This window comes from Fopius arisanus, unplaced genomic scaffold (genome assembly GCF_000806365.1).
Source record: "Fopius arisanus strain USDA-PBARC FA_bdor unplaced genomic scaffold, ASM80636v1 scaffold00039, whole genome shotgun sequence".
Classification (NCBI taxonomy): domain Eukaryota; kingdom Metazoa; phylum Arthropoda; class Insecta; order Hymenoptera; family Braconidae; genus Fopius; species Fopius arisanus.
In genome coordinates this window covers 454,853-481,259 of record NW_011887778.1, presented here as the reverse complement: position 1 = coordinate 481,259, position 26,407 = coordinate 454,853, and the positions used below count along the sequence as shown (strand labels likewise).

The window sequence follows — 26,407 nt, the reverse complement described above, 5'->3', positions numbered from 1 at the left end:
AGGTCTCAACCTTGCACTCTCAATTAATTATTATATAATAAAAAATCCGTGACACGGTGTCGGAATTATGCAAAATTTAATTAACTCGTGATCTTTTATTGAATCACAATGGATCGACAATTCATAGATCGAAAATAAATTTTTTACAGCCTCGATTTAATAAAGTAAACCGTTATTGAATTGAAATTCGAGTCACAGTTGAAGGACGTGAGAGATTTGTTCATTCCGTGAATTGCCTGAGTCACGAGTCGATTATCATGACATTTTGTTTATGAAATATAATGAAAATCATGGTCTAATGTTTTCTCTCCCGTTCATTCATTTTTCTCTTCAACATAATTCAACTTCTTTGCAAAATTCTTACAGTCACTGGATAACAAAATTCAATAAAAAATACTATTTTGGTTTTATTCTGGAAAAATTATACGCCATTATTGTGCCCTGTCGAATGAAATTTATGGAAAAATCAGCTTTTTCTCTGCACGTTTATGACGAGCATTTGAGTTTCAAATGCTGTAATTTTTTGAAAATCTAAATTCAAGCCAAGTTGTGAGTAATGATGCTCTTAGCCTCATTACATACGCAAACTGGACTATAAATTTGTATCGTTAGGCTTGAGAAGTGAAAGGGAATGTCCGAATCTCGGTGTACCGTTAGCTTGCTCGCTTTTTATTTTTAATCGAAAAATTCAACTCAATATCCATCTCAATTTGATATTTACCCGCCATTATCTCTGTGCCATAAATTTCAGTTGCAATATTGAGAATTTGCTGGCTGTTGTTATTTATTACCGAAGGATTGATGAGTTTTATGGAGCTCAGGTGAGAAATCAAATCACCGTTTCTGTTTATATCCTAAATGATAATTTGTTCAAAGAACTTGGGAAATCGGCAGGTTGTAGAAAAAATTGTATAATTATCATTACGAGAAGATATTGTCGATTGAAATTGATTTTTTACACAAATACTCCGAACTCGATTTTTTTTTCTCAGTATTGCAATTATTCGATTTATAAATTTTTTAATTTTGCCTGAAAATTACGTAAAACGGTCTGAAAATTCGTGCATCGGCAGATGATCAATTTTACAAAAAAAGAATAACAAACGGCTAAATTACCCCACTCTCTCACTCACAGAACACCCTCCAAGAAATTATTTTTAATGATTTAATTTATTAAAATGTTTCCTGTCAAATCGGCTCGGTTAACTGCTTGTTTCCTTTCGCTCCTGTCGAAAATTTCATTGAAAAAAATGCCTCTCTCTCTCCCACGATTAAATGAACTTATAAATGCGGTGGAGCTGTGCAATTGCTTTCCGGGAATTGAGATATTTTCGTTCTCACAATTGACCAGAAAAAATAATCGAGTTATTGTCTCTCTTCTCTTTTCGCGCGCAAGTCTAGTCGCAAATTTACTTTGGTTTGTGTCTCAGGTGGTTAGGTAATTATTCCCCTGTCAATTGGAGGTGAAAAGGTGTAATTACAAATGGAGTCCTGTTGGCTAACCGGGAACCGCCTAATTGCAGTGTGATCTCAATTTGATTTTGCCACGACTTTCCTCGACGAGAAAGGAAGTCCGACGGAGGTGGGGAACGATGACCGCAAAGATATCCGGTTTTGAGTCTCTTTTTTCTCTCTTATGGCCTCGAAAGTCAGAGCCTATATAGAGATAATTAATTTCGGTTATTTCTCCCTAATGAATTTTTTCATCCAGTCACGATTATTTATTTCTCTTCACTATCGATTTATAGGAGATGTCGATGGCTGTAGGGGAGGCAAATTCGAAAAAAATCGATCGTATGCAATTTTATATTTTATGATGGAATTTATGAGATTTCCCCATTGATCGATAATCTCGGCGGCTTTGGTGGTGGGTATGATCGGTATTGAGGCTAGAATTTGCATTATTGATGTGCAGGTGTCATGCAACCGATGATAATCGAAAGTGCGCGAGGAGAATCGATTGTTTTGCCCTTGGCCGAGGCGACCACACACTTGTGCATGAACAGCTCTCCCTTTACTTCATGACTAGTATTTCACAAGTATTTGTCCGATGAGAAAACTCGATTGGGTCAAGATCGAGAGGCTCTTGCACCCATTGCATCAGGTTCAACCCACTGTTTATTTGATGAATTAATATTTTCATGGAAATAATCCATTCGAACTTCTCTTCAATAATTTTCCTTTCAATTCTCTCGCACTGCGGGTATTTCCTCTTTTTTCTCGTCACTAGCTCAAATTTTATACAGTCGAGCATGTCCACCTTCTCTGAGACACCACGACGGAATATATGCATCCCCAAGAGCTTTCCCCCAGGTTGCAACCCTCTGAAACTGAAAATTTGCCGCTCGTAATCCCGGACTTGGCGCTTAGAAATTCCCAAGTTATCCCCCCCCCACTCAAACTGGGAGTAACTCGACTTCCCTCACACGAAAAAACCCCCCATCAACCCCCCTCCTCCCTCACCCTCACAACCCCTTTATTCTTCTATCCCCTGTGAATTACCCACAGCATAAACTCGCGTATATCGAGCGCGCGTAAAACTCGCGGCCTCCCCCAGGTACCAGAATTCGGTGTTTAAACCACCCCCTCCATTCCTCAATATATCCTGCAAATGTCCTTGGAAAATAATTAATAAAAAAATTGCCTGGACACTGATTCCCCCGTCGTAAGACCGGGAAAAATTTTAAATAATTTCTTAGCCGACAGAGGGTGAAGAGAGTGGGCAAAAAAAAGGGGATGAAAAAAAAAAGAATATTTATGTCATTTTTATTGAGGTTATCTGCGCTTACCGGGGCAGTTTCCGGGGTACAGGAGCGATCCCATTGGTCTGTACTTTCTTTGCCAGGGGTAAAACACCCCCTCTCTCGTCACCAGAAAAGCATTTTCCACCCTCGTATACCACCTCTCATCCGCAGTAAAATAGACGACCGTTTGTTCGCACAGCTCGCACGTGAGATAGATGCATTTTCTGGAAACGACTCGGCAGGGCGCGGGGTGGGGTGGATTTTGAGGAAGGGGGGGTGTGGTGTGGGGAGGAAAGGGGGTTGGTTTGCGAGGGTGGAATTGAAGGCGAGAGAAAACGGACGCGGCACACGGTGAGGTGCCCTCGTAAAGCCCCAACAGACGAGGAACGTGAACGCATTTTCGCAGATCCAGTTACTCAGAGACAAATTTACCACGCGTTCTCCTGTACAACGAAATTTCTGTCTCACTTTGGTGGTAATACATGTTTCTATTCATCCACCCGTACTTTGGGGGATTATTTTTCCACCTGGGGGAGGATAGGATATTTTGGGGTTGAATTAAAATGCATTTCACATCTACTCACTCATTAATTCGTTTTCGAATATTATATTGAAATAGCAATTTTCACTCATTTGGCGCATTCGAACAACAATTGTTGGCTTTCACTGTTTTGTAGTACAACCTTGGATGTAATATATTCTTCAGTATCATTAATAATCCAGTAGTATTGGAGTTGGATTTTATCCCTGCACAGTTCGATCTTCTCATTCGACGGTTCATGTATACCGTTTGTCTACTGTTCAATCAGAGACCGGCTTATTGCCTTTTAATTGATTACAAATGGCAGTTTGATTGGTCAAGCCCCCGGTGAACCTAGTCGTCAAGCAGGTCACACGTTTCAACTGTAAAATCCTACTTCTCAATATTCCCCAAACTTGATATTATTCTCAAAAAAAGCAACTGCCATTTTCACGTAACATGACAAAATATTGAAGATCCCTCCTTCCCTCAAATGATTATTCAGTAAAAAATAATTTTTACTCTGAACGCACATCAAGTTGAATTCCACTCATTGCCCCCTACCCCAAATTCCGTTTATCCCATCTCATTAAAATAATTGGCGTTAAACTTTCGCGTTAACTTCATGTCGAGGAGGAATTAAAGTGAGAAAAAAAATTGAGCACTTGGGCGAGGCCAAGTTGCCGTAAGTCTCGATGGAACAGCCAAATTTGAAACTTAAACGCAAATGTTTCGCGTATTGAACTCGCGCTTTACTCGATTTTCAGCAATTAAAATGGTCGTTGGTGCATTTAGAAACAACTGAATAGTGTGACAACCTGGAATAGGGTGGAGACGAGAGAGTATGGAGTAACTCGGCTTTCAGTCAAAGCCGTACCGACACCTCATGTAACCGTATTACCTAATTGAATTTCGCGAGGTCATTACCGTATCCGGGTGTGATAGTGGATGTTAGTAGGGGTTGAAGAGGTTTTTACCTGGATATCTAGTGCGTTCCACTTAGCACGATGTACCTTGCTCAGTGCAGACACTCCACTTGCATCCTACGACTTTAATTATTCCCGTTTATTCCGAGGGGTTAAAGGGCACTGACGACTTTAATCCACATCCACTTGCTTAGTCGCCTTAAACACCGGCCCTTTTACTCTAATTACTTCATCCCAGCAATAAATTGCAATTCTCCACAAAAATCATTTAAAAAACAAAATCCATTCATCCATTTGATTATCGCAATGATACTGGTTAAATTGACTGCATCGATTTTTGAGAATAACGATTTTTTATATTATTACTATTGAATTTCGACGTGCACTCTCTCCATAATTAAATAACAGCTAATTGAATAGTCAAGTAACCGAGACACCGCAGTCCGTCCTCTTATTAGACACTCGCATAATTAATAACGAACTCGAGTGAAAGAAATGCCGTTCGTTTGACCTTTTTATCTTCCATTTTGTTGGGGAAACTCAAGTTTTAAGAAGGTACTCCCGAAGGCGGAGCTATGAGCCACTCGATACAACAAGAATGTACCATTTAGAATTTGTTTTTTTTTTTCTCCATTTTCTCACCCCATCGACACCCCCTTTTCTTCATTCCCCCATGAGTTATTTGACGAAGCGCAGGGGGAAGAGGAGACGAGAAATCGAGATAAAAAGAAATCGAGACTTAAAAGATTCCTTCGATTCTTTTGACACGCCTTCACCAGCGACGGTGCAATAAGTGTCGCGTTACTTGCTGATAAAACAAATTGTCGGATCCTCGTCATTGCTGCGTATCAGGGGGTGAATACCGGGGGTGCATCGCTGGGAAAGAGGGGGAAAAAAATGTAGAGGGGCACCAACAAAGTGGATGATAACGGGGGATGGGAATGGGGCTGAAAAAAATTTCAAGTGAGTCGTTTTTATTTTCACTGTCGCATTCCACGCTCATCCACTCTTAATTCCCCATTTTTTTTTCGTCGATTGTTATTCCGGAATTTCGGGAATTACTGTTTGATGGATTTAATTAAACGGAACGAAAAAAAAAAATTCATATTCACCGTCGATATTGAGAATTATAATTCATAAAATTTTGATAGATATCCAATTGAAAAACGAAATTTTATTAGAATTATCTCGAAATTATTTCCATATTCAAGGAGATAATTCAATTATAAATTTCCAAGGAATTGACCTCACCCTCCCGCCGGGCATGTCATGAACCCGATTTTGGGATTCTGTAGTAGCGATGCAACAATTAAGTGAAAGGAGTGATGAGACCGGTTTGGCATTGATTATTCATTGACGTGGATAGTGAGATGGAATCGACATTCGTCGAACAAGGAAGCGAAGAAACAAAATTCCAGGCGAAGCGATGCCGCGAATGGTAGGGGTACGAAGGGGGTTAAAATACAGGGGGATGAGGGCTGGAAGCGACAGGGGCCTGGCATCACGTTGGATGAGTGATAAAGGGTAACAGAGAGAGGATAAAGGAAATATAGGCGTTACGGTTTGACATGGAGTACAGGTGGGAGGAGATGGAGGAGAGGGAAGAGGGTGGAGGAGGTCAGGGGGGTGGGGGGGTTGGATATGGATGGAGTAAAGCTGCGTATGTATTTACGGGGTACACCAGGATCTGTGCACTCGTCGCTTTAACTCTATTTCGTTCCCTCTCTGATACCTGGTGCTGAATATGCCCCTGTCCCAGCGTCCGTTCATCCCTCATTTTCGGCCCACCCCCTCGTACCATCACCTCCTCTCATCCCCTGTCTCACACAAACACAGGGCTATTAAATTTGGAAACTCTATATCGTTCTAATCCACATAGTCACACACACAAGACACACGCACCTGTCTCTGTTACACTGAATAATTTCGGTATGTGGTGCTCTCGTTTCCACTCTCTTTTATAAAAGGCATCAAAGTTGATGGTTTGAAGGAGGAAATGACGCTCGGTGTAATTTGCCGGTACGTGGGAGCGCGAGCAATGGAGGATGGGAATTGCGCTCATCCTGGTTTTAGGGGTGGTAAAAAAGGGGGTGTTTACCCTTGTTTGCATTCCGCTGTGAGCCTTCGATCGTGTTTTCGCTCTATTTTACATCAAACCTTTGTGCGAGAAATACGCGTTTTATAGCCGTCAACCGGTCTCGTCGCAGGGTGGGGGCAAGATTATATATGCATATGTTTTAATGTTTTTTTTGCGGATGGGGAATTTGTTGCGGAGGATGGTGGTCATCGATGAGGAGGTGGGAGGTGATTATACCATGTTTGGGGGAGTTAATAATTCTGTTTGACAGATCCGGGGGGTGGTGATTTTTTTTTCCCATTCGATCGGTTATAGTCAGGAGTTGATGGCCAATATTTTGAGTTTGAGATTATCGGGATTTTTTTTTTCATTCTATAAAACAACCATTTCCATTTTTTTTTTGTTACATCTTCACTTTGAAAAGTCGATTTTTCGTGTTATCGAGGCCAATAATTGGAAAGTGAAATGTTGAAAATTATTGAATTAGATGGGAGAATTGAAGGATGGGCAAACGGTGATTGCAATAAAGGGGCCTTATATGCGCCAAAACGGCGGAGGCAATTCTCGGTGTGATTTAACGTAATGCGCAACCAGTATTGCAGCCAATATTGGCCGCGAGATAGAGTATCTCCCTCTTACTCATTCACTCGCATTCACTCTCATACCCCTGCAGATTGGCAGACCTGTTTACCATCGTGTATTTGCTCACTTGGGTTTGCGTTTCACTAAACGCCGTAACTACTCGCCCTCGAGCTCTGGTTTCCAAACCGGCCCACAACCGCTTCCCACCCCCCCATCGCCACCCCATTCTCCCTCTTGTTTTACCCCACCCTCCTCAACCCCCACTCGGCATACACAGCTCAATTCATTCAAGATTCGATATCCTCATGGCATTACATACAGAAACACTCGGGAATGCGTAATTACACGTAATCACGTGATTTTCGTGATCTTCCGGTGGTTCCACCTGTGACAATACGAAATATTAAATATATTCCGAGGGGTTGTTCGAATATATCTGTTCTCAATTCTAGTCACTCTATTTTCATTGAGAAAATAAATTATTCCTGGAAATTGAATGCACTCGGCGTAATTAATATCTTTTAATTATTAAAAAATGCTATTATTTAAGCGCTCCGAGTGAAACCCTGAATTTTCAAATTTTTATTGACACCAAAGTATCTCTAACAATTCGAGGAGGAGAAACAATTCCTTGTAGCTAGCGAATATAAGTTAAACAGCGTGAGGTTTATTAAACTATCAATGATTATTCCATCAAATTAATCCATTAACTCGACAATACTCAATCTCACCAAAATGCAGAATCCCTGGTTATCGAGGAAAAATTTACACCGGAATTGGTACAATTGCGCCGAAAATTTATGTAATCCTGTCAGCTAACGATCGAAATAATCCACTTCCTCTGTTCAATCATAAAATTCTATCGGCATTTACAACAATTATTCATGATCAAAACTGCACTATAATCGGGAAATCGTGAGAAATAATTCAGCTCGATGCCACTTTAGATTATGGAGACCGGATGATCGAAATCGCAATTTCCTGTTTACCTTTTTCTCTCATTTTTATTTTTCACAATCGATATATTGATCGACTTGAGTGACATATATTTTTTTTTCCTCACTATATTCCTTTTTTTCTGTATTGGTCTACTCTGGGGGCACACAAAATTCCCTTCTACTCTCCTCTGCATCCCTCTTTTTTTTTTCTTCCCCTTTCTATCGATATGACATGGACAGTAAGCACTGCATTCACCGAGGCTACGTTAAATGCACTGCGAGATACACAGAAAAAAAAAAATAATTCCCTGGAAAAAAGGAAATTGCGAGGGAGTGCAGTTAAAACACGCGATCATAATCCGTCCGAGTTTTATTTCCAGTTTTAATTGACCGCAGCGTTATTTAATTGCACTCTTTCGAGCGGTGGAGAGTGACGTGAGTAGACATGTCCCCCTCTATTTGCATATTTTTCTGATGAAATTATTTTTATAGCGCAGACGAAAAAAAAAAAGATATTTCTCTGCTGTTCAATATTTTGAGTTGCCCGAATCGATTGCCAATAATATTCACTGAATTTCCCGGCCATATTTTCCGGATTTTTCCCACACTTCTTCGGGAATTGACAAAAATTTTCCGTCATCCGTCATAGATTTAAAAATTTCAATAAACAATTTTTTCCATCTGCCAGGATTGATGGAAATAAACAGCGCTGTTGCACTGCATCAAAGAATATATCAATCGAAATAACCGAGGAAATGGGGGATACAGTGAAAGAAATTAATCAAAAAAACATTCACTGTTATAAAATTTATCTCTAGCCGATTGATAATCGATTATCGATTAAAATCGGAAGAACGAAGGGGAAAAATGGTTGATCATTGTACCATCGCAAATTGATTCCACTGGCCCTACAGAGTAAAACACACACACTGCTACAATAAAGACAAATCAAATAGATACCCCCTCAATCCCCCTCAATCTCCCTCAATCTCTCTCAATCTCCCTCCCTCTCAACCCCTTCTAAAAATAAAAATACGTAAAAATCCTCAAAACTTCGATTTCCCCGAGTGATCAGTACTCGATTTTTTCCGACAGTCCTGCACCGAAATAACGATGGAAAATAGATTGAAAAATATTGACAATGAAATGGAAAAAGAGAGGGAAAATATAATATCCAGAGATAAGAATGCATCGATTTCCTGCGTATTTGATTCCGTTGAAATGTACAATTTTTATTTTCTCATTTTCAACTTTTTTCCCCGAAAGATCCAATGGATTTAGTCCTTACTAATTCAGTACTCTAACCATTGGAGCATCTCTCGTCTCCATGAACTGTACCATGGGGTGACAGTGGGTGGGATGATGGGGTGGCTGGTTGAGGGGGTGAGAGGGGGGATGATTTTCACTGGCGCACCATTCGGTAAAATTGAGCCGATGGGCACCGTCAAGCGACACGTTTTAGCGAGGAAAAGCGTATTAAAATCTGAATGGCAGACGGATAAAATTGCATTGACGGTATATGTATGTAGAGTCTCTCCATAATTCGAGGGGGGGTGGGCAATTTTTTTTTTTTTGGACTGCGATTTTTTTCAAGTTAGTCAAACGCCAGGGAAAATTACACTCTGGTGATTGATGCAGCGAATTGAAGAATTGAGGGGATCATAACTGGGATATTGAATTTTTTATTCGTCAGTGAGTGGGTGGGTGGGTGGATCTGGATGGAGGGGCGAGGGATACAAGTATATGCAGGTGATCAAAAAACTTAAGGGGAATATTGAATTTTTCGTGATCTTTTTGAGTCGATTTTTGTGATTTGCAATGAGTCGAGAGGATTTTGGGATTTTTTAAATTATCTTGGTTGGGATAATTGTTAGTTATTATTATTTATAATTTGGCTGAATTTGGAATTTGGGGAGTTGTTTGGCGGTGATGGGGGCAGGGGTGTTAAGAAAATAATAACGGGAATTATTTTATTGATCTTGGAGTCACGGAATGATCCACAATCATCGACATTAATGGAGCGTGTAGATGATTATCTGCGGCTTGGGGCAACCTCGGCCATCTGTGGTTTACCCGCCCACCTATCCACTCACCTCCCCCCGGGAAGATAAATAAGCAGTGATGTTATGAAGAGGAATGAGTTGAATTAAGCAAATTGCAAATCGAATTGAATCAATTGAAATTATGGGCGCGATGGATTGAACAAAGAAAATGAGTCGAGGTGCTACTCACTTTTTCATTCAGTGACAAATGAAAAATTTGAAAATATATTTCGATGAATTAATGAAGTGGTTAATGAGTCTCGTCATAATTTTGGGAGTGAGTTTCCCCTCGATATAACTCCATATCCTCTGATAACTCATGAGAATGGCCTATCACTTTACCCAGTGCATTCTCTCTAGATGGTTTAACATAAATTTCCAGTGGCAGGCATCTCTTTTTCGTCATCACCAGGGTATATAACCGTAGACGGGGCGAACGTGTGTCTCGTAATCGGAGCATCGTTGGCTGTACCTTGTTCTCTTTAGAACTGCATGGGAGCGTGTATTAACGTGCGGATCGGTGGCAGGCAGAAGGAAAAAACAAGGAGTTGAAGTGAAAAAAAAAATGTGGAATAATAATAATGCCGGGAGTACAGGGAAAGGTAGAGGGAAAAAAAAGGCAAGGGAGTGTTGTCGAGAGGGTCTCAAACAGCCTCGTTACATCATGCATACCACGTGCTCTCACTCTCTTGACTCTGTACCTGGACTATTTTTCTTTTCTTTCTCGCGATTTTTTTTTTAACTCTCAATCTTATTTCACTGAGTGGAGTAAAAGGCCGGGATTAATGCGCTTTCGGTTTCCTCACTGTCTTTTGCCATTCAATTACATGAATTGATTATGCTAATTTCATGTATAGCAATTGTGACAGATTTGTCGGATGGTCTAGGACTTGATATTTGTGGAACGGGAGAAATTTTTTCCTCGGGAAAACAATTTTATTGTGTACAACTGGAATTTGTCTGGTAATTTTTTTTTAATTTGGGGTAATTAGGGAATAATTAAATTATTCGATTGTCTTGACTTTTGACTTTTTTTCTGATTTATTCGCGCGAAGATTTCGTATTATAATTTTTTCGAATATCTCGTGTGATAATTTGACATATCCTGGTATTTTCTAATATCTTTCGGTTGAAAGTTAATTTTATAATGAAAGAAACCGCAATAATAATTCAAATAGATTTGTAGAGACTCGAATAAGGAAAACAATTCTACACGGAGTAATTGTGGCGCATGAAAAGAATTAAAATTTTGTAGAGAGTTTGGTAATAATTTTCAGGGGAGAATTATTGGATTTAATTAAGGATAAAAAGGATCGTAAAGTCAAATTTTTCACGGAAGATTCTAATGAATTCGATCATAATGAGTTCTTCAGGTTATATCTTCAATATTTCCCGCTTTCTTTATCCATTCACTGAAAAAAAAAATTTTTCATACACCACAAAGCCGAGAATTTTTCAATTCCATTACAAATTTTATTTACCCGTGATTATTTAGTAGGAAAATTGCACAGAATATAACACGAAGAGTTGAGAGAAAAATAGTGAAGATTGCACTGCAAAAAAGTGGTAAAAAGTTGTAACAAGAGCGGCTAGATATTGGGGCACGGCTCCGTGGGAAAGTACAAGGTACAAGCAATGACGACACGTACGTGTATTTTCATGGGCTGTAACCTTCGCAGCCCTGTGGCAGAAGCTTATTATAAAGATTTATCCAGTCCCCTGTCTCTGGTGCCGTTCTCCAGGATATACTAGAATTATAGAATTGAAAAAAAAAATCCCAATCATTTCTCCCGGATAACTATCGCGACTCCATTGATCTATTGCTCGCATTTCAACTCGTACTTTAGTGCAATGAATTTTTACTGACTTCATTATTATTAATTACATTCGCTGGGTAATTAGATAACTCGATGCTATTCGTTCGTCGAGTAATATGACGACAGTAAATGTCGGGTACGTGGAGCACTTTCGAAAATACTTGCGTTTTTTTTTCTTGTTTTTCCAACTGTACTTTCGAGGTGGGATGCGTAGGCAATACTATTTTGTACTTTTTCACTCTCACTCGACCACTCGCACGTGCCAATTAAAAGTTTTCACTGGTACCATCACCTCTCACTCGACTTTTAGTCATTTTTTATTTAACAATTTGTAGTTTCTTCGTTTTTGTCACTGGGTGATATGATCCCGGGAAATCACCCGGTGAAAACTCAATCTTTTTTTTTTATTCAAGTGAAAACTCAGTCGGAAATTTATAATTGAGTGGTACCAACTGGCGAGACAACAATTTGACTCGAGTTACGGTTTTTCCCGGAAATTTTACGGTTTCCGAGGGGAAAACACCATTTTCCGGGGTGATTCTGGTTATTGCCATTTATTATTCAGACTCATGTTCATTAATCAAATTGGAATTGGGTTTAATTCAATTTTTCTCTTCGTGTACAACTTGAAATTCGAAAAATACGTGCAAACATCTGGGATCGATCTCATTTCCGCGAATTAATTGTTATAAATATTGCCTCAACTTAATTAACACCTTCAGAGAAACAACACGAGAACGAGTGCACGCAATTCTTCAATTACCATCAATTATTATTATCCAATACAATAGGGAAAATGAATCTGGGAAAAGTCAGGTTTTCTCTGTGGAGAAGATGCGTGAGAAAATATTATTGCCATTATTTTACAATGGATATTTTTCCATTTCCGGTTGTTATTGGGAAAAATTGCAAGGTGATGGGAATGTTGGGTAGCCGGTGCCAAGCCATCTCAAATATCCCATTAACGGGTTTGCGAATAATTTCCTGGGTGATGGGATCGTCATCGTAAAATAGTTTCTTACGCAACATTTTGCGCTGCACTAACTCGAGAATGGGTGGACTCGGTAGTTATACTCGTCCCAGTCATTAATAATCCCAAGACGGTTATTTTGAAAGTTAGATACGACTTATCCTATATTGCACTCCAAATTGCATGATGCTAGGGGCTCAGGGATAATTACTGTGAGAAAGACCTGCGAGGTCTTTACTATTTTTTAATGCAGAATAAAATACTGCAGCTACGCAAATATTCCATTAAACACTTTCATGTTTACACAAAAATGGTCGCACGTGGGCTGCAATGATTCCCCGATTTTCCCGATTTTTTGAATTTTCGCAATTAATTCGCAATAATTTTTTCGATATCATTGTTCTATCCAGAGATATTCCACTTTGGAAGCAAAATATTATTCTTCTGAAATAGACATAAAAAATAAGATAAAAAACGTTAGAAGCCTTTTATTTTTTTCCGATCATTCATCGGTGCCCCATGACGTAAAAAAAAATAAATAAATAAAACAGAGCTCTCGGTGAAATAAAAATAAGCGACAATTAATCGGGGATTTAATGGAAATTCTCTCGGGCGATTCGAAATCCCTCTCGAAACGGCAAAACTGCAACATGACGAGCCATAATTCTAGCTGATTAAATATGCATGGGATTTGATGCGTTGAGAGCTCTGATGCACAGGGTGCACCTCTCACGATTTCGTGATGCCGCTATGTATGCTCACGACGCACATAACCATTGCACATTGTCACTCCCACCAACACCATCATTTTGAGCCCCATATCTACCCCCCTTTTCCGATGATATTTGAGTGCTGTACTGTCTACCCAAAACAGTTGTTTATCCATTAAAATTCCAAAGTGAATTACCAAAAAAAAATATTCCATCCGACTGAGATAAAATTTTAGCACTTCAGTATCTCTCTCTCCTGCATTGGTAGTTGATAATAACAAAATGAAATTGATCAGGTGATATTATTCGAGTCTGTTTCGTCTAGTGTTTCCAAATGCAATTGAAAATTTCGAAAAATGACGGACTCGTGGAAAAATAATTACACGCGGTAATCAATAATTAACGAATTTCTCGGAATTTTAGGGAGGTAAATTAATATCGCGTTGTTTAATTGAAAATTTTAACGTCGAAGTTGAGTAATTAAATCGCGTTCATCTCTGGGGTTGAAATAATTTTAATCCAGGTTTAAATATTAAATCACGTGTAAATGTTGTGCACCACTGGATCCCGCGGTATCGTCTGGGCGATAAAAACTATCAGCTGTTTATAACTTTACATGTTTTTTTTTTTATTTCTCCCTCTTCCACTGGTATTTTCGTTTTGTCGAGTTTACGGTTATTTACCAGTGCAAAGGGGGAGGGAGGAGAGAAAAAAAAATCATCCGCCTATTATTATCGCGAGGGCTGTTTGAAACCTTCGAGTGGTGAGGGGTGGTGATGGGTGGAAATTGATGGAGGGGAAGAGGGTGGAGCGGTCAGTAGTGGTGGAGGTTAAAACGGTGGATAATCCGAGGACGATGGAAGGGAAATACTCGACCAGACAAGTGTCATGCTCTTGTCATCGATGCGTATGGCTTGCTCTGTCTCGTCAACCCCTGGTTTCACCCCCTGGAGTACATCCCGCCATCGACGCCCGTTGAATAAATATTCCAATTTTTTTATCCCGCGGAACTCCACTTCGCTTTTTCAAAATGTCATCCGTAGATTATTATTTCTATTTATTTCCCCTAGATTATTTATTCATAACCCAATCTTTCAATCAACTTATAGGTTACGTATAAAAATCAAAAAAATAATCATTTTCACCCGAAAATTTCAAAATTTATAATTATCCCGTAAATAATAATAAAATTATCAGGAACAGAAAAAATAATCGATAAAAATAGGAAAATTATTTCACAATAAATAGCTTTGACGTTTTGAAAATAAAATTAAATTGATCCGGCAGAAGTAAATGAATTTACCCGAATAATTTTTTTTTCTCCGTGTGATTGAACAAGTGCAAAATGCAGTGATCAGTGTAATGGAGATACTTGAGGGAGGGAGAGAGAGGGATTTTGCACTTGCCTGGAAAATCGTGTAGATAGTGCGCTCAAAAGGATTTACAGGTCCTTCGACTAGTCTAACATTTATTATTATTTTTTTTTTCGATCCCCGCGGTACGTGCCAGTGGACACAACCCCTCGGCTTACCATCCACACCTAACACAATCAACCCCCATCCCCTCAGTTTGCACATAATACGATTTTCTTTCAACCCGCTCTATGTACATATTCGAGCTAAGGTTGAGTATACGTGGGCTCGAGGTTAGACGATGGTATTTCGCCGGTGAAAGCCCAACGGGGATGGGTTTCGAGGGTTGATACTGTAGGTGTCAAGTGTGTACTAAAGGTTAACGAGTTATTTTCACTCGAAGAATATTAACATCATCCATCTATCGCTATTTTATTTCACTCTATAAACAATATATATTTTAATCGATTTTTTTATTTTTTTTTGTCGTTGAACATTCAGAAATTTTAACTTTAAATTACACTGAGAAAAAAAATTAAATTGCTAGGAATATTTTTTTTCTACCAGTAAATCTAGCGATCACTGTGTACCCGGATAAAAAAAAAATCGTAATCGAAATATTTTTTCCAAATTTTCAAAAAATTTCTGGAAAAAAAATTTTTTCAAAAAAAAAAATCTGAAAAGTTTTCCAGAATTTTTTTGAAAATTTGGAAAAAATATTCCGATTACAATTTTTTTTTACCCGGGTAAATACTCCCATAAGACTTAATAATTCCAAATATATTTTCTTGTGGTTACTAAATATTCTTGACTGAAAAAAAATGTTTTCTCAGCGTAAGTGGAATATTCACAGTACAGACAAGTGAAAATGAATAACACGTGTAATATCCCCTCCACGATGGTATAATAGAGGATATTCTCACGTCTCGGTGGTGAAGATTTGCCGGGGTTATCTGTCCGTACAAGTTGAATTCTGTGTTGGCTTGAAACAGGGGGCTCTGACGTATCCAAGACTAGGTAGAGCGAGGACGCAAGGCGACGTACGGTTAATTAGGGTCTCGACAGACGAACCAACTCTGGAGAAAACCCACCGGTGAATATACCCCCAGATCCCCTCATCCCCATCGTTCCAATGAATAACACGAGAGAGGGTTGGAGGGTACGGTATAACGTAAATGCGTCATCCAGGGTGAATGAGGACGTCCAACTTTGAAACTACCCGAGTCCATCGAGACTGTGGTTGAACGGGGGTGAAGATAATTCAGGGGGTGACAAGGGGGATGGGTCAGAAATGCGTGGGTGAAAATGCGTCGATTGGGTCCAGTTGCCCCCGGAGAGCCCAAGAAACTACTTAGGAAAGATTGTCCCCCGTCTTCCAATCGGGCTAAGAACGAAAATTTGCATTGGTATCACCACTTTCCGCACAAACCACTGTCTCTTCTGAATTTCCAACTTGCCCAGGGGAGAATCATTGCCAGCGGAAATGAAGAGCAAGTCCAACCAGGTCTCAGGGGTAGATATTTTTTTTTTATTCTCCCACGAGCAGCTTTTACACGCCATATGCAATCACGTAATTTGCGAATTTTTTCTCGCAGAGGAGATTGGAAATTGAACTCCGAGTGGAAATTTAAACTCAACTTCTGATTAGTTATGGATCCAAGATTAAATCTGACATCAACCATTGACATTTTATAATTGTCGGGGTGAGATTGTAATTGCGCGATTATTTGTGTGAGAGATAGGGATTCGGAAAGGTAGACAATTTCGGTTAGGATGGCAAGCCGATAATGTGTGTGGAGCCCGCGAAATCAGTGAAACACGTGTTTATACTAGCGATGGGTGGATTGGGTGATGGGTAACGGGGGGGGTTTTCGGTGGATTGCGATGAAGGAAGAGAAAGGAAAGCGTTTGAATGCGATTAAACCAGTGGAGCATCGTTTGGATACTGTTTGGGTTATAGTGGCACCCTATCCTCGTCCAAATGTTTGGCCAAAATACACGTACACTCGAATCGTCAGCCAGCACAAACCCAAAAGCGCTTCTCGCATCTCTCTGACGCTCTATCTATTAATTAACCGATGCTTCGGCAACTGGCGGTTTTGTATGATTCGGTGAGGAGTGTGGAGGTGCATCAGGAGGAACGAATAACGAGTGGGAGAAATCTCTGTCTCTATCAATGGTATGAGCTTGGGGTATTATTTCGTTACATTGCACACGTACTAACCCAACTAGCAAAGGATCGTTTTATCACAAACTTCCGGACCGGTGAGTACGTCTGTAACCGGCCAATGGAAACTCCAGTGCGTTTGAACGGTCAGCACTGCCTCTGTTTAGCCAGCTGTATACTTGCAATAATGCGCATATGTGTTGCCTTGATGTTGTGCTATCTTTGAGATGCTACTTCATGATCAGACTTTTTTTTTAAACTTATTTCGGTTTTTACCTTTGCCCAATTTGATCGCCGGATCGCTCTTTGCTGCCAAACGCCTAATAGCGGTTTCTCAACTATCTCCATTTTTCATTTTTTGGATTGAATATTTATTGGAAAGTCTCTTCGTACTAAGAAATTTTGTACGTCGCGAGATCGTGAGGGAAGGAAGGAGTTTTCACTTTTCGCTATAAATTTAGTCGTCAAATGCTTTCTGCACGTTTCGGTAATTGATCGGGATAATGTCGGTGAAAAAAATTATAGGAGTTGTTGGCACTTGAGAATATTTATTGAGGGGCGGTTACAGGGGAAATGGGGATTTATCTTCGGTTATTTAAACAATTTATATCGTAATCCTTTTAGTTGTAATATTTTTGGAAATTTTTGGTATCGGAATATCTCGACTGGTTATATTTTTCGGCCTAATATTTTCGCTAATATTTTTCTAATGCATTTGCATTACAATATTTTTAATATTTTTCTGGAATATTATTATAGAATAATATTTAGAGTGGTCACCGAAATTATTGGGGTCGGTTGAAAGTATGATTCAGCAAATTGAGGTGGCAGGATTGGACGGGCTTTCACCGGTTGATGCCTATCCACTGCCTCTCACTCTTTCTTCTTCTCTTCATTACTCCCACTCTCGCAAGGTCGTTACTCATCCTCGAGGTACTCCAGGGTCAATGACCTCGAGACCTCAGGGAAATTCTCGTCGTTTTGTTTATTTAATAAAAAATTGACGCTTCGCGCTACAGACCCATCATACCATAATTTTACAAATTCTACAACAATCTCTAATTGTCTCATTTAAATCGATTCATTCGATTTTTTAGTACGAATTGATCAGTCAGCGAGTATCGATTAATCGGAATCAAATAGGGGAAAATCCGTAATATTACGTGATGGGTAAAAATGACGTGTAATTTATTTCAATTTTTTTTTTCTGCGATATTGACTCATAAACATTATTACATTTACATTCGTCTCAACCTGATTTTTTGACCTACATCCCGAAATATATTCTGCCGAGTTGTAATCCTCACGTGCGAATTTATTTCAGGGAAAAAAGTCACATTAATCCGTGAAAGTCGAACACATCGTCGAGTTTAAAAAAATATACGGCCACTTCCAGGTGGGTCAAGCTCGTTTATGGAGTCGTGCGGAAAGATGGGAATGTCCGAAAAAAAAAATTTACACAGCGTACTTACGGGATTTACTCTGGCGAGTGAAATCTATTCGCAAATACTGTCCTCGAAAGGTGTTCGAAGTAGTTGGATAATTATTTGTCAATACTCGGCGTCAAATTTCTAATGGCGTTGAGATTGAATAAGACAATTGACATCAATTTCTCTTTAAATTTATCGACGAGACTCCCTAAAATCGAACCAAAATTTCGCAAAGATAAATTTAGTAATTCCGTAATTTTAGTCATCGATAAATTTTCAATTCCTAAATTACAGTCGGAGGGTATGTAAAAATATTCGGTGGATTCGTGACTAAATTTCCATTCATCCAAACCAAAACAGAAACTCGAGGGATTCAACTTCGATATTTCCATCGTGCACCGAAAATAAAAGGCAAATAAAAAAAAATAATATCTCAAATTAGCCGGAGGTTAATCCCGGAATTTGCAAAGGACCGTCGTTGGCAGCTGGTAAAACTCGCCCGGGGGATGATTATTCAAAACAAATATCCCAGACTGGAAAAAGCGCGGAAAAGAGCAATAAATAAAAATGAATTACAAAAACCCAGTGCTTTTGCACAATCGAATGATACGTAAAATGTTTTAATCGCGCTCGCAGCAAAATGAATTATTTCAACTCGTCTACTCTGTGCCCAATGCACTTGTTTATAAAACAAAATATGGTTTGAAGGCAAAAAGTGGCCAGTTCTCGAGTACCGAGAGTGGAAATAAAAAGAGGATATGAAGGAGGGAATCGAGGGGATAGGGGGGCGAACGGATTTTTTTTTTTATTATTATTTTTAAAGCGGATAAATAAACGAGAAAACCGGTGGGGCGGAGCATCCCCAAATCCGATACACACTCATCGATCAGACTCATCGGCGCGTGATTGCAGAATTTTTTATTATTTTTTAACTTCCATTCTATATTTTCTGTTTAACCTTTTTCGAGTCATTCTTTTTTTCCACGTGCAAATCGTTTGAACAATTATTTTCGTTCGCGTAAACAAAGCGCGAAATTCTTGAAAAGGGGGAATACCCGAAATATCAGCTGTTTCGATACACATTTTTCTGCGTTTTGTCGGTTTTTTTTTGTGGGGGGGAGGAGGGGGACTCGAGCCCCTGCCAAACCGCGGTTCATTGTCAATCAACGCATCGTGGATTTTACGGTGCTCATTCAAGCCCATTGATTAACCGTTGTCTAGTGCGATGCCTGCCCTCCAGGTACTTTGGATCTCAACTGAGAGCAAGTGTTTTCAGATTTTAATTGGATATGAAAGTATGGAGAGGTTTTTATCATCATTTCCGAGATATTCCAACGATTTTTATCCACTCGCTGTTGCGTTTTGATAATTGATAATGTTATCGCCATTTTCAATTGTCATTTTCAAGAGAAATCCATTCATTTCGCGAATGCGTGTCAGCTGAGTAATTCTTTCTGACCATTTCCCCCCTTTTTTTGCTTTTCAATTTCACATTCAATTCAACACATACGACAAGATCTCCATTGACATGCATAAAATTGGTTGACTCGCCATAAAAGAGGTAGACAATATTTTTTAAATATTTGCCAGTAAAACCATCGAGGCTACAAATTATTCACCACCAATTTCACAAATTTTTCTGACCACTCGCATCATCAAAATCAAATGCACAAAAATATTTAAAAATTTCTTACCGATCTCGATTGTGGACCCAGAGTCGGCGTCTGTTGGTTTTCTTCATAACTAAAGACGATTAATTTTCAAACTCTATATGCTCGAGAACCGATAAAACAGTATCGCAGCCCTCCCCCCCTCTCTTCAGCAATAAGTAACCCGGGGATTGAGGAAGCGAAACTGACGAGGAAGTATAACCGGTGACGAGAGGAGAGAGTCTGAGCCCCGGGGTTTTGTGTGGGCGGGCCGACGAAGAGGGTTCGAATGGCAGAGCCAAAACTTTGCAGGCGCTCGTAAACGGGGCACACAGTGCAGCCCCGTTGACGGGGTTTTACGGCGCTATTTCATGATAAAGGGGGGGGTGCGGGGGCCCTTAAGGACGGGGTAATTAAACGCGTCGGGCCGTAATATGAGCCTGTCGTATATCCTTCTTTGTCACTTGGCTTTATTTCCACAGGGTTTTAAAGCTCATACCACCCAACCACCCACCTTTCTCCCCCTCTCACCCTCCTGCCACCCCATCAGCCCCTATGCAACCCCATTTGACGTCTGGACCAGGCTCCACTGACATTCGTTGCCATTGCGATTAAACGATAAAGTTATATCACCTTTTACCTCTGACTTTTTTCAACTTCTTTTTTTTTTATTATTATTCTTCATCTTTTTTATAATAAAATCCCAGGTTGAAGTTATCGGGGATATCGATGGGTGGAATATTTCTTTTCAAGTCGAACCTGATGCGCGTCTTTTGTATGAAGTAGTGGAGGCACTCGATAAGTCAGACGAAGCGACTTGAGTGGCGGGAAATTCAACTTTATCGGGTGGAAAATGTATACTTTTTTAGGGGGGTGAAAGGGAGGGGGGAAAATGAAGGGGGGAGATTGAAAAGGTTTTGGACAGTGTCAGTTGTCGACTGGGTTCACCTGAGGGGGTGGACCGGGGTGAGAGGGAGGAATTTCAGGAGATTGGATTTGGGAAAGTGGTTGAGGTACCAGAAGGGGAAGTCGGTGGCTTTTTTCCCCTCTTCTCCCTCTGCAGACTCAACTGATTACCTTCTTCACTGATGGATTCCATCCGGTTGCACGTCCGTACGTTCTTTATCTTGGGGCGGGGGAGAGAATGAAAATTGTTTGGGTTTTATTTTTCTGTCGTTTTTTTTTTTTTGTTTTCATTGGGGTTGTCGTTGGCCGACGGAGGAGGGAAGAGGGTCGTGCGGTTTATGGGCATTTTGGATAAACGGCGGGAGTTGGCGTTGGGGACATTACGGATAAAGGTGATTCGAGGGCTCGTTTCAACTTCTGTGTTGAGATATCTCGCTGTACCACCTGAGACTTCGATAAATGGGGGGAATAAAAAGAGTTATCGACATGCTTGGGATTTTACTATGGGATGAGGAGATTTATTTCGGTAATTAATCATTGATTAATGCTCCTTCAGGTTGGGACTTTAGTCTAGATGCTAATGGAAATATATGAACGGCGAGAAATGTTTGATTGAAATTAATTTAAATATCTTGGCACATGTTTCTCAGTTGAGGATAATCGTGGATAATCTCCAATCCGAAATTTATCGAGACAGAAAAGATTTCATTGAATTATATATCTTGAAGATTTTCCATTAAAAAAATTTCAGTAAACATTTCGTTTAAGCCATTTCCTTCCATTTTCTCATCGTTTATTTTACATGAGTTAAACTGATTAATGCAATTTATTTTCTTATAATTAAAACAATCTGAGATGAAAATTGACAATGATTCACTGGAAGACAAATACCCCTGAGAAATTATATTCCAGATGAAATGGCAGGTACCACTTTGAATTCTTCTCAATTTAAATTTGAAATTGCAACTGGCATAGAGCTCCATTCCCGCTGTGTACACCAGATATATATATTTTTTTTTTCACCCTCGACTTCTCTTTCTGGTTTTTGTACGCGAGAGGTGCATCCCCTATGCGGGGGCACATCCATACTCGCCGAGGCACGCCAGGGGCCACGTCAGGAACTTGATAAAAGTTAGACGGCTCGGAATTAAATTTTCTAGGTATTCCGGATTGAATTAGTTTTGGATTATCTGCTCGAGGGCTATATCAATTCGTTGTGATTCACCCCACTCACTCCTTTTTTGTTGAGATAGATATTTTTTTAAGCGAGCCCATCGTTAATGGATTCTGTCAGCAACTGTTGTACATTTCTGGTTTGTTTCTGGTTTGTTTCGGCTTTTTATTCTAGCGCTCATTTCAGGAACGGAGAGTTAATTCGCATTGGTCAGCAATATCTGTATTCCCATGGGTGAAAATTTCCTCATGTTAGGCCCTCGCCAGTGCCACTGGCAAAATTATTAATTAATATTCTTTAAAGATTCTTCTATAAATATTTCTGCAATGCTCGATACTCGAGTGATTTTTATACACTAGGAAATAATTGACATTTCATCAATATTTTATCACTCGGAAAATTTTACGGTGACAGCACGAGAATTTTCCTCTGGTTTCTGGGAATCTTCAATTGATCGATTTATCTCGGCAATCGATTGAATCCATCACAATCGAATTTTCCACACAAATTGTTGTAGATTACGTAGAATTTTCAACGATAGACTGCAAGTCATACATCTGTTCATCACGTTGCCAAAATAAAGGGGGTAACGAGGAAAAAGAAATTGCAAGTCCCTGAAACTCTTCACCGGGAGCTCATCAACTATTAAGAACCCAGGGTGGTTGAATGGCTCTGGCAGCAATGAAAATCTGCCCCGATAGAAATAAGGGAGAGCTCATCATGTCTTTTTTGCCAGTAAATTCTCTCATTTTTTTTTTCTTTTGCAAGTAGTAAAACTCTTTATTCCCCTCTGCTAGTTAAAGCCCCTCGCAGAAGCATCGGTTGATTTTTATTCTACTCGTTGGAGTGAGTGAGGGACCTCTTCATTTCCTCTTGACGAAGATATTTTCGAGGAGCTCCTTGGTGATGACTCGGTGTGGTCGTGTTGGGCTCTCTGTTGGCCGCTGATACAGTCTACTATTGATGGCATACAATTTCGGACTCAATTCACATCTGACGTTGAACCACCAGTCGCATACAAATACAGCTTGACTGAATTGTGTACCGTTGGGGCATAAAAATGTCGCCTGTCTTCCGTCTATATCACAGTAGTGCCACCCTTGACAGCGGGTTTCAACGTCAGCGAAGAAACCCGGGTACTCTTGTTCGTCGCAGTAGAAATTTGTGTAGGGTACCCTACCCAGCACTGGGTAATCGGTTCCTGGGCGACCTGCAAAGGTCAATATCATTTTAGAAAATTCCCTCTCAAAATTTTCTAACCAAATGGTTAAATCGGACGAGTAATTTTTTTTCAACACCTTTTTTTACCCAATATTCCAATTTTTTGCATTAACATTTATTTTATAAATTTTACAAATTATTGAATATTCCCCTTCGCGTTGTCATTGTCGTTGTAAAAAATTAGCCAGAACGGTAAATTCCGAGATTAGAGTGAAAATTCAAATGAATGAGGGCATTCCCGCTCGCGCGATTTTCTCTCAAACCCTCAAATATCACTCCTATTATATTATTTATATTATAAAAAAATAAAAATCCTCGACTCATCTAAATCGGAGCATTCAATCAGATAAAATAAAGCGACTTCTGCAAAATAACTCCGGCCGACCATCTCAACAGCAGAATAAATTTCACTTTATTTATTCTCAACTATAGCGAACAGGCAATTATAACGGAGGAACGATGAAAAAAGAAAGGAAAAAAAAAAATTCAATAAAAGAATCAACTCTTATTTCCCCCGTCCAAAACACCCCTTTGATGTTGAGCATGAAAAATACTGCATTACTCCTTTTACCATTGGCACATCGTTGAAGTCGTTATAGTACCTCCGTAAAAGGTGCACTCCGGAGTAAGAATAGAGAGATCTCCAGGCGAATGGAAAATAACGGACAAAAAATGATAAGAAAAGGTGGAGAGAGGTCGAATGAGTGCGAAGGTAGTGATGAGGGGGTGAAGGAGACCCGGAGGTAAACAGACAAGAGGAAGAGGTGGATAACGGAGGGGGTTGGACCTGGGGGTTGAAATCGAGCGCTAATTTACGAACGTTTACTCATTTATTCCGGCTCGGGGGCTACGCTCGGATACACTCGGAGGGTAGAAACGATATTCAGACGGACTTGAGATCATCCCCAGGCATTTTTCAAACCCCCACCCTATGCGCCACCCCATTCCACCCATTCCACCCGCTTTCACCCCCTTCCGTTTTTTATTTTATCATCCCGCGGCGGGATATACCGTCGTTTCATCAGACACTGCGAGTCTCACGGAATTGGCCGAATAGACGAAGAAGAATACCAGAGTGGATTATCAAAAGAATGACAGGGAAAAATTGTTGGGAAATTGTCGAGTTTATTGTTTTTCATTTTTTTTTACATTCCATTGGCCAGTTGTGAATAATCGGTGATTTTTTTTTTTACAAGTTTTCAAGATAAATTATCAGAGGGGATTGAGGAAATAGATGAGTGGGGCCTCGGGAATTTGTTTGTGATTTCTTTGGGAAAGAAATTGTTGCTCTTGTTCGTGAGCTTGTGTGTAATTAGCTGTCGAGTTACGAGGATAACACGATCGCTAATTTCAAGTTTTCGTTTGGGTGGCTGAAGTTGCGAGGGGATTTCTCTGGAGGCGTTACTCTGTGGCGTGCGTGTCGTCGAATTGCAGCTTTCATAAGCACAAAGGCTTCTTAGAGTCGCCTTCCGAGGAGGTGGGGTGGTTGCCCCCTTTACTTCATGACTCGGTAGTCTACTCGATGCGGTGGTGGAAGCATCAAAGTACTCCATAAGCTGGTACTCCATCGCCGTCGATAAGTCTCTAGTACATGCACCCATAATAAGTGGCAAAAATTGAGGGGGAAAAAATAATTCAACGATCTAGATGAAATGCCTGTCGGAAAAACTCACTGTCGGCTCCTCCACTCAATTTCCGTAAAAATTCTTCAATATTTCAAAAGAAAAACATCTTATTCATCTGATTTTTCAATTCCATAAATTCCAGAAATTTTTGAAGCTCCAAAAATTCTCAAACTGATCTAGATTTTCTTCCCATAAAATAAAAATAACCCAACCGGATTTTCCATAATGCTGAAGACGTGCTATTCAATGAATCCCGTGTTAATTATTCAGAATTCTCGAGAAATTTGTAAAATCTTGGCACGCACACCTGTCGTACCCCGAAACTCCGATCAAGTCACGGGATTTTCACGAGACTGTCTAAACAACTTGGTCGGTATCCCCCGGTTGATCCAGTGGATCCAACACCCTGGATATATCTCCATCCCGTCGACAGTCAGGATGACAGGCATAGTTTTGCCACCTTGGGTTATATCCCAACTACGCAACACCCACACGTCCCAACCAAAACCCCTTCTGATTCTCAACGTTCTTGTCACGTAGGATAAACACATACCCTTTTCCCCACCTCAATTTCCGGTCCATGAAAACCGCGACACAGTTGGCAAACTCGTAGGTTCCCAAGGCATCCATACGGAATGGTCACCGTCCGTCCGAGATCATCCTCAAAACCATCATCGAAAGCAATGTCACCTGAATACCAAGACATTATTCAATATCCACCAAAATCTCCAAACTCTCCCCCACCCGATCACTCAATTTCGTTTCTTCAACCCATATGGGTAATTACACTATTTTAATTGAATACTTATCCTCTCTCTCTTCATTATCGATGATAATTTAATCTCTCCCACATCTCCCCAAAATCATTACTGCCCCTCCTCCATAATCCAATTCCCACAAACAATGCGCCTCATCATTACAACACCCTCTCCCATTTAATTTCAACTGACGACTAAAATCTGATTGAACTTCGCAAATAATTTTCAAAATCCCACTCTTCCGAAAAAAGTGGAACCCAAATTTTCAGTTATTTTCCGTTATTCAATTTTTCTCCTTGTAGTTTCTCCGCAAAAATTTCAATTGCAAATCTGTTTAATTAATATAAAAAAAAAAGCAGTAGTGTCTAGTACTTATACTGTCTTCTAGTCCGAGTATCGCAGATGAAAATCTATCTTGCAGTTTGGCGAAATGAAGGACAAAGTCCCTGGATATTGCCATCTCACTCGGTCTTTTACGTTTTCAGTTGAAGTCATAGTCATAAAGTCAGCCGAGCGGACGGGTCTCTTCCAACCCGCCATCGGTGTTGGCTCGTACGTCTCGTCCTCTACCTCCATCACCTCCATCCATCCAATCCCCTTTCTATCCCTGTCCCTGGGACGTTTTGTGTGCATAAAACCACGGGATGAGGGGTTGAGGGGACCCGGAGATCAAATCCTCTGAATGAGTGACGGCCAGGGTGAAGAGGATAGAAGGGTTATCGCTCAAATGAGGCCTTACGTGAACAATTGAGTTCAAAAGAAATTTTCGGCAATTTTTTTAGTGACGGGGGGGGGGGGG

General features: G+C 40.0%; 2 protein-coding genes across 3 annotated transcripts in view; one reads left to right on the top strand and one right to left on the bottom strand.

The window, feature by feature from the left end:
• qin overlaps nucleotides 1–26,407 on the top strand; it is a 75,763-nt gene that overhangs the window by 27,320 nt on the left and 22,036 nt on the right. The window lies entirely within an intron of this gene.
• The window catches only part of LOC105266556 (uncharacterized), a 21,269-nt gene continuing 16,499 nt past the window's right edge, over nucleotides 21,638–26,407 (bottom strand). The window contains exon 3 of the mRNA XM_011304812.1: nucleotides 21,638–23,214. Within this exon, the coding sequence (XP_011303114.1) occupies nucleotides 22,868–23,214 (347 nt within the window). The 3' untranslated portion in view covers nucleotides 21,638–22,867. The remainder of the gene's footprint in view (nucleotides 23,215–26,407) is intronic.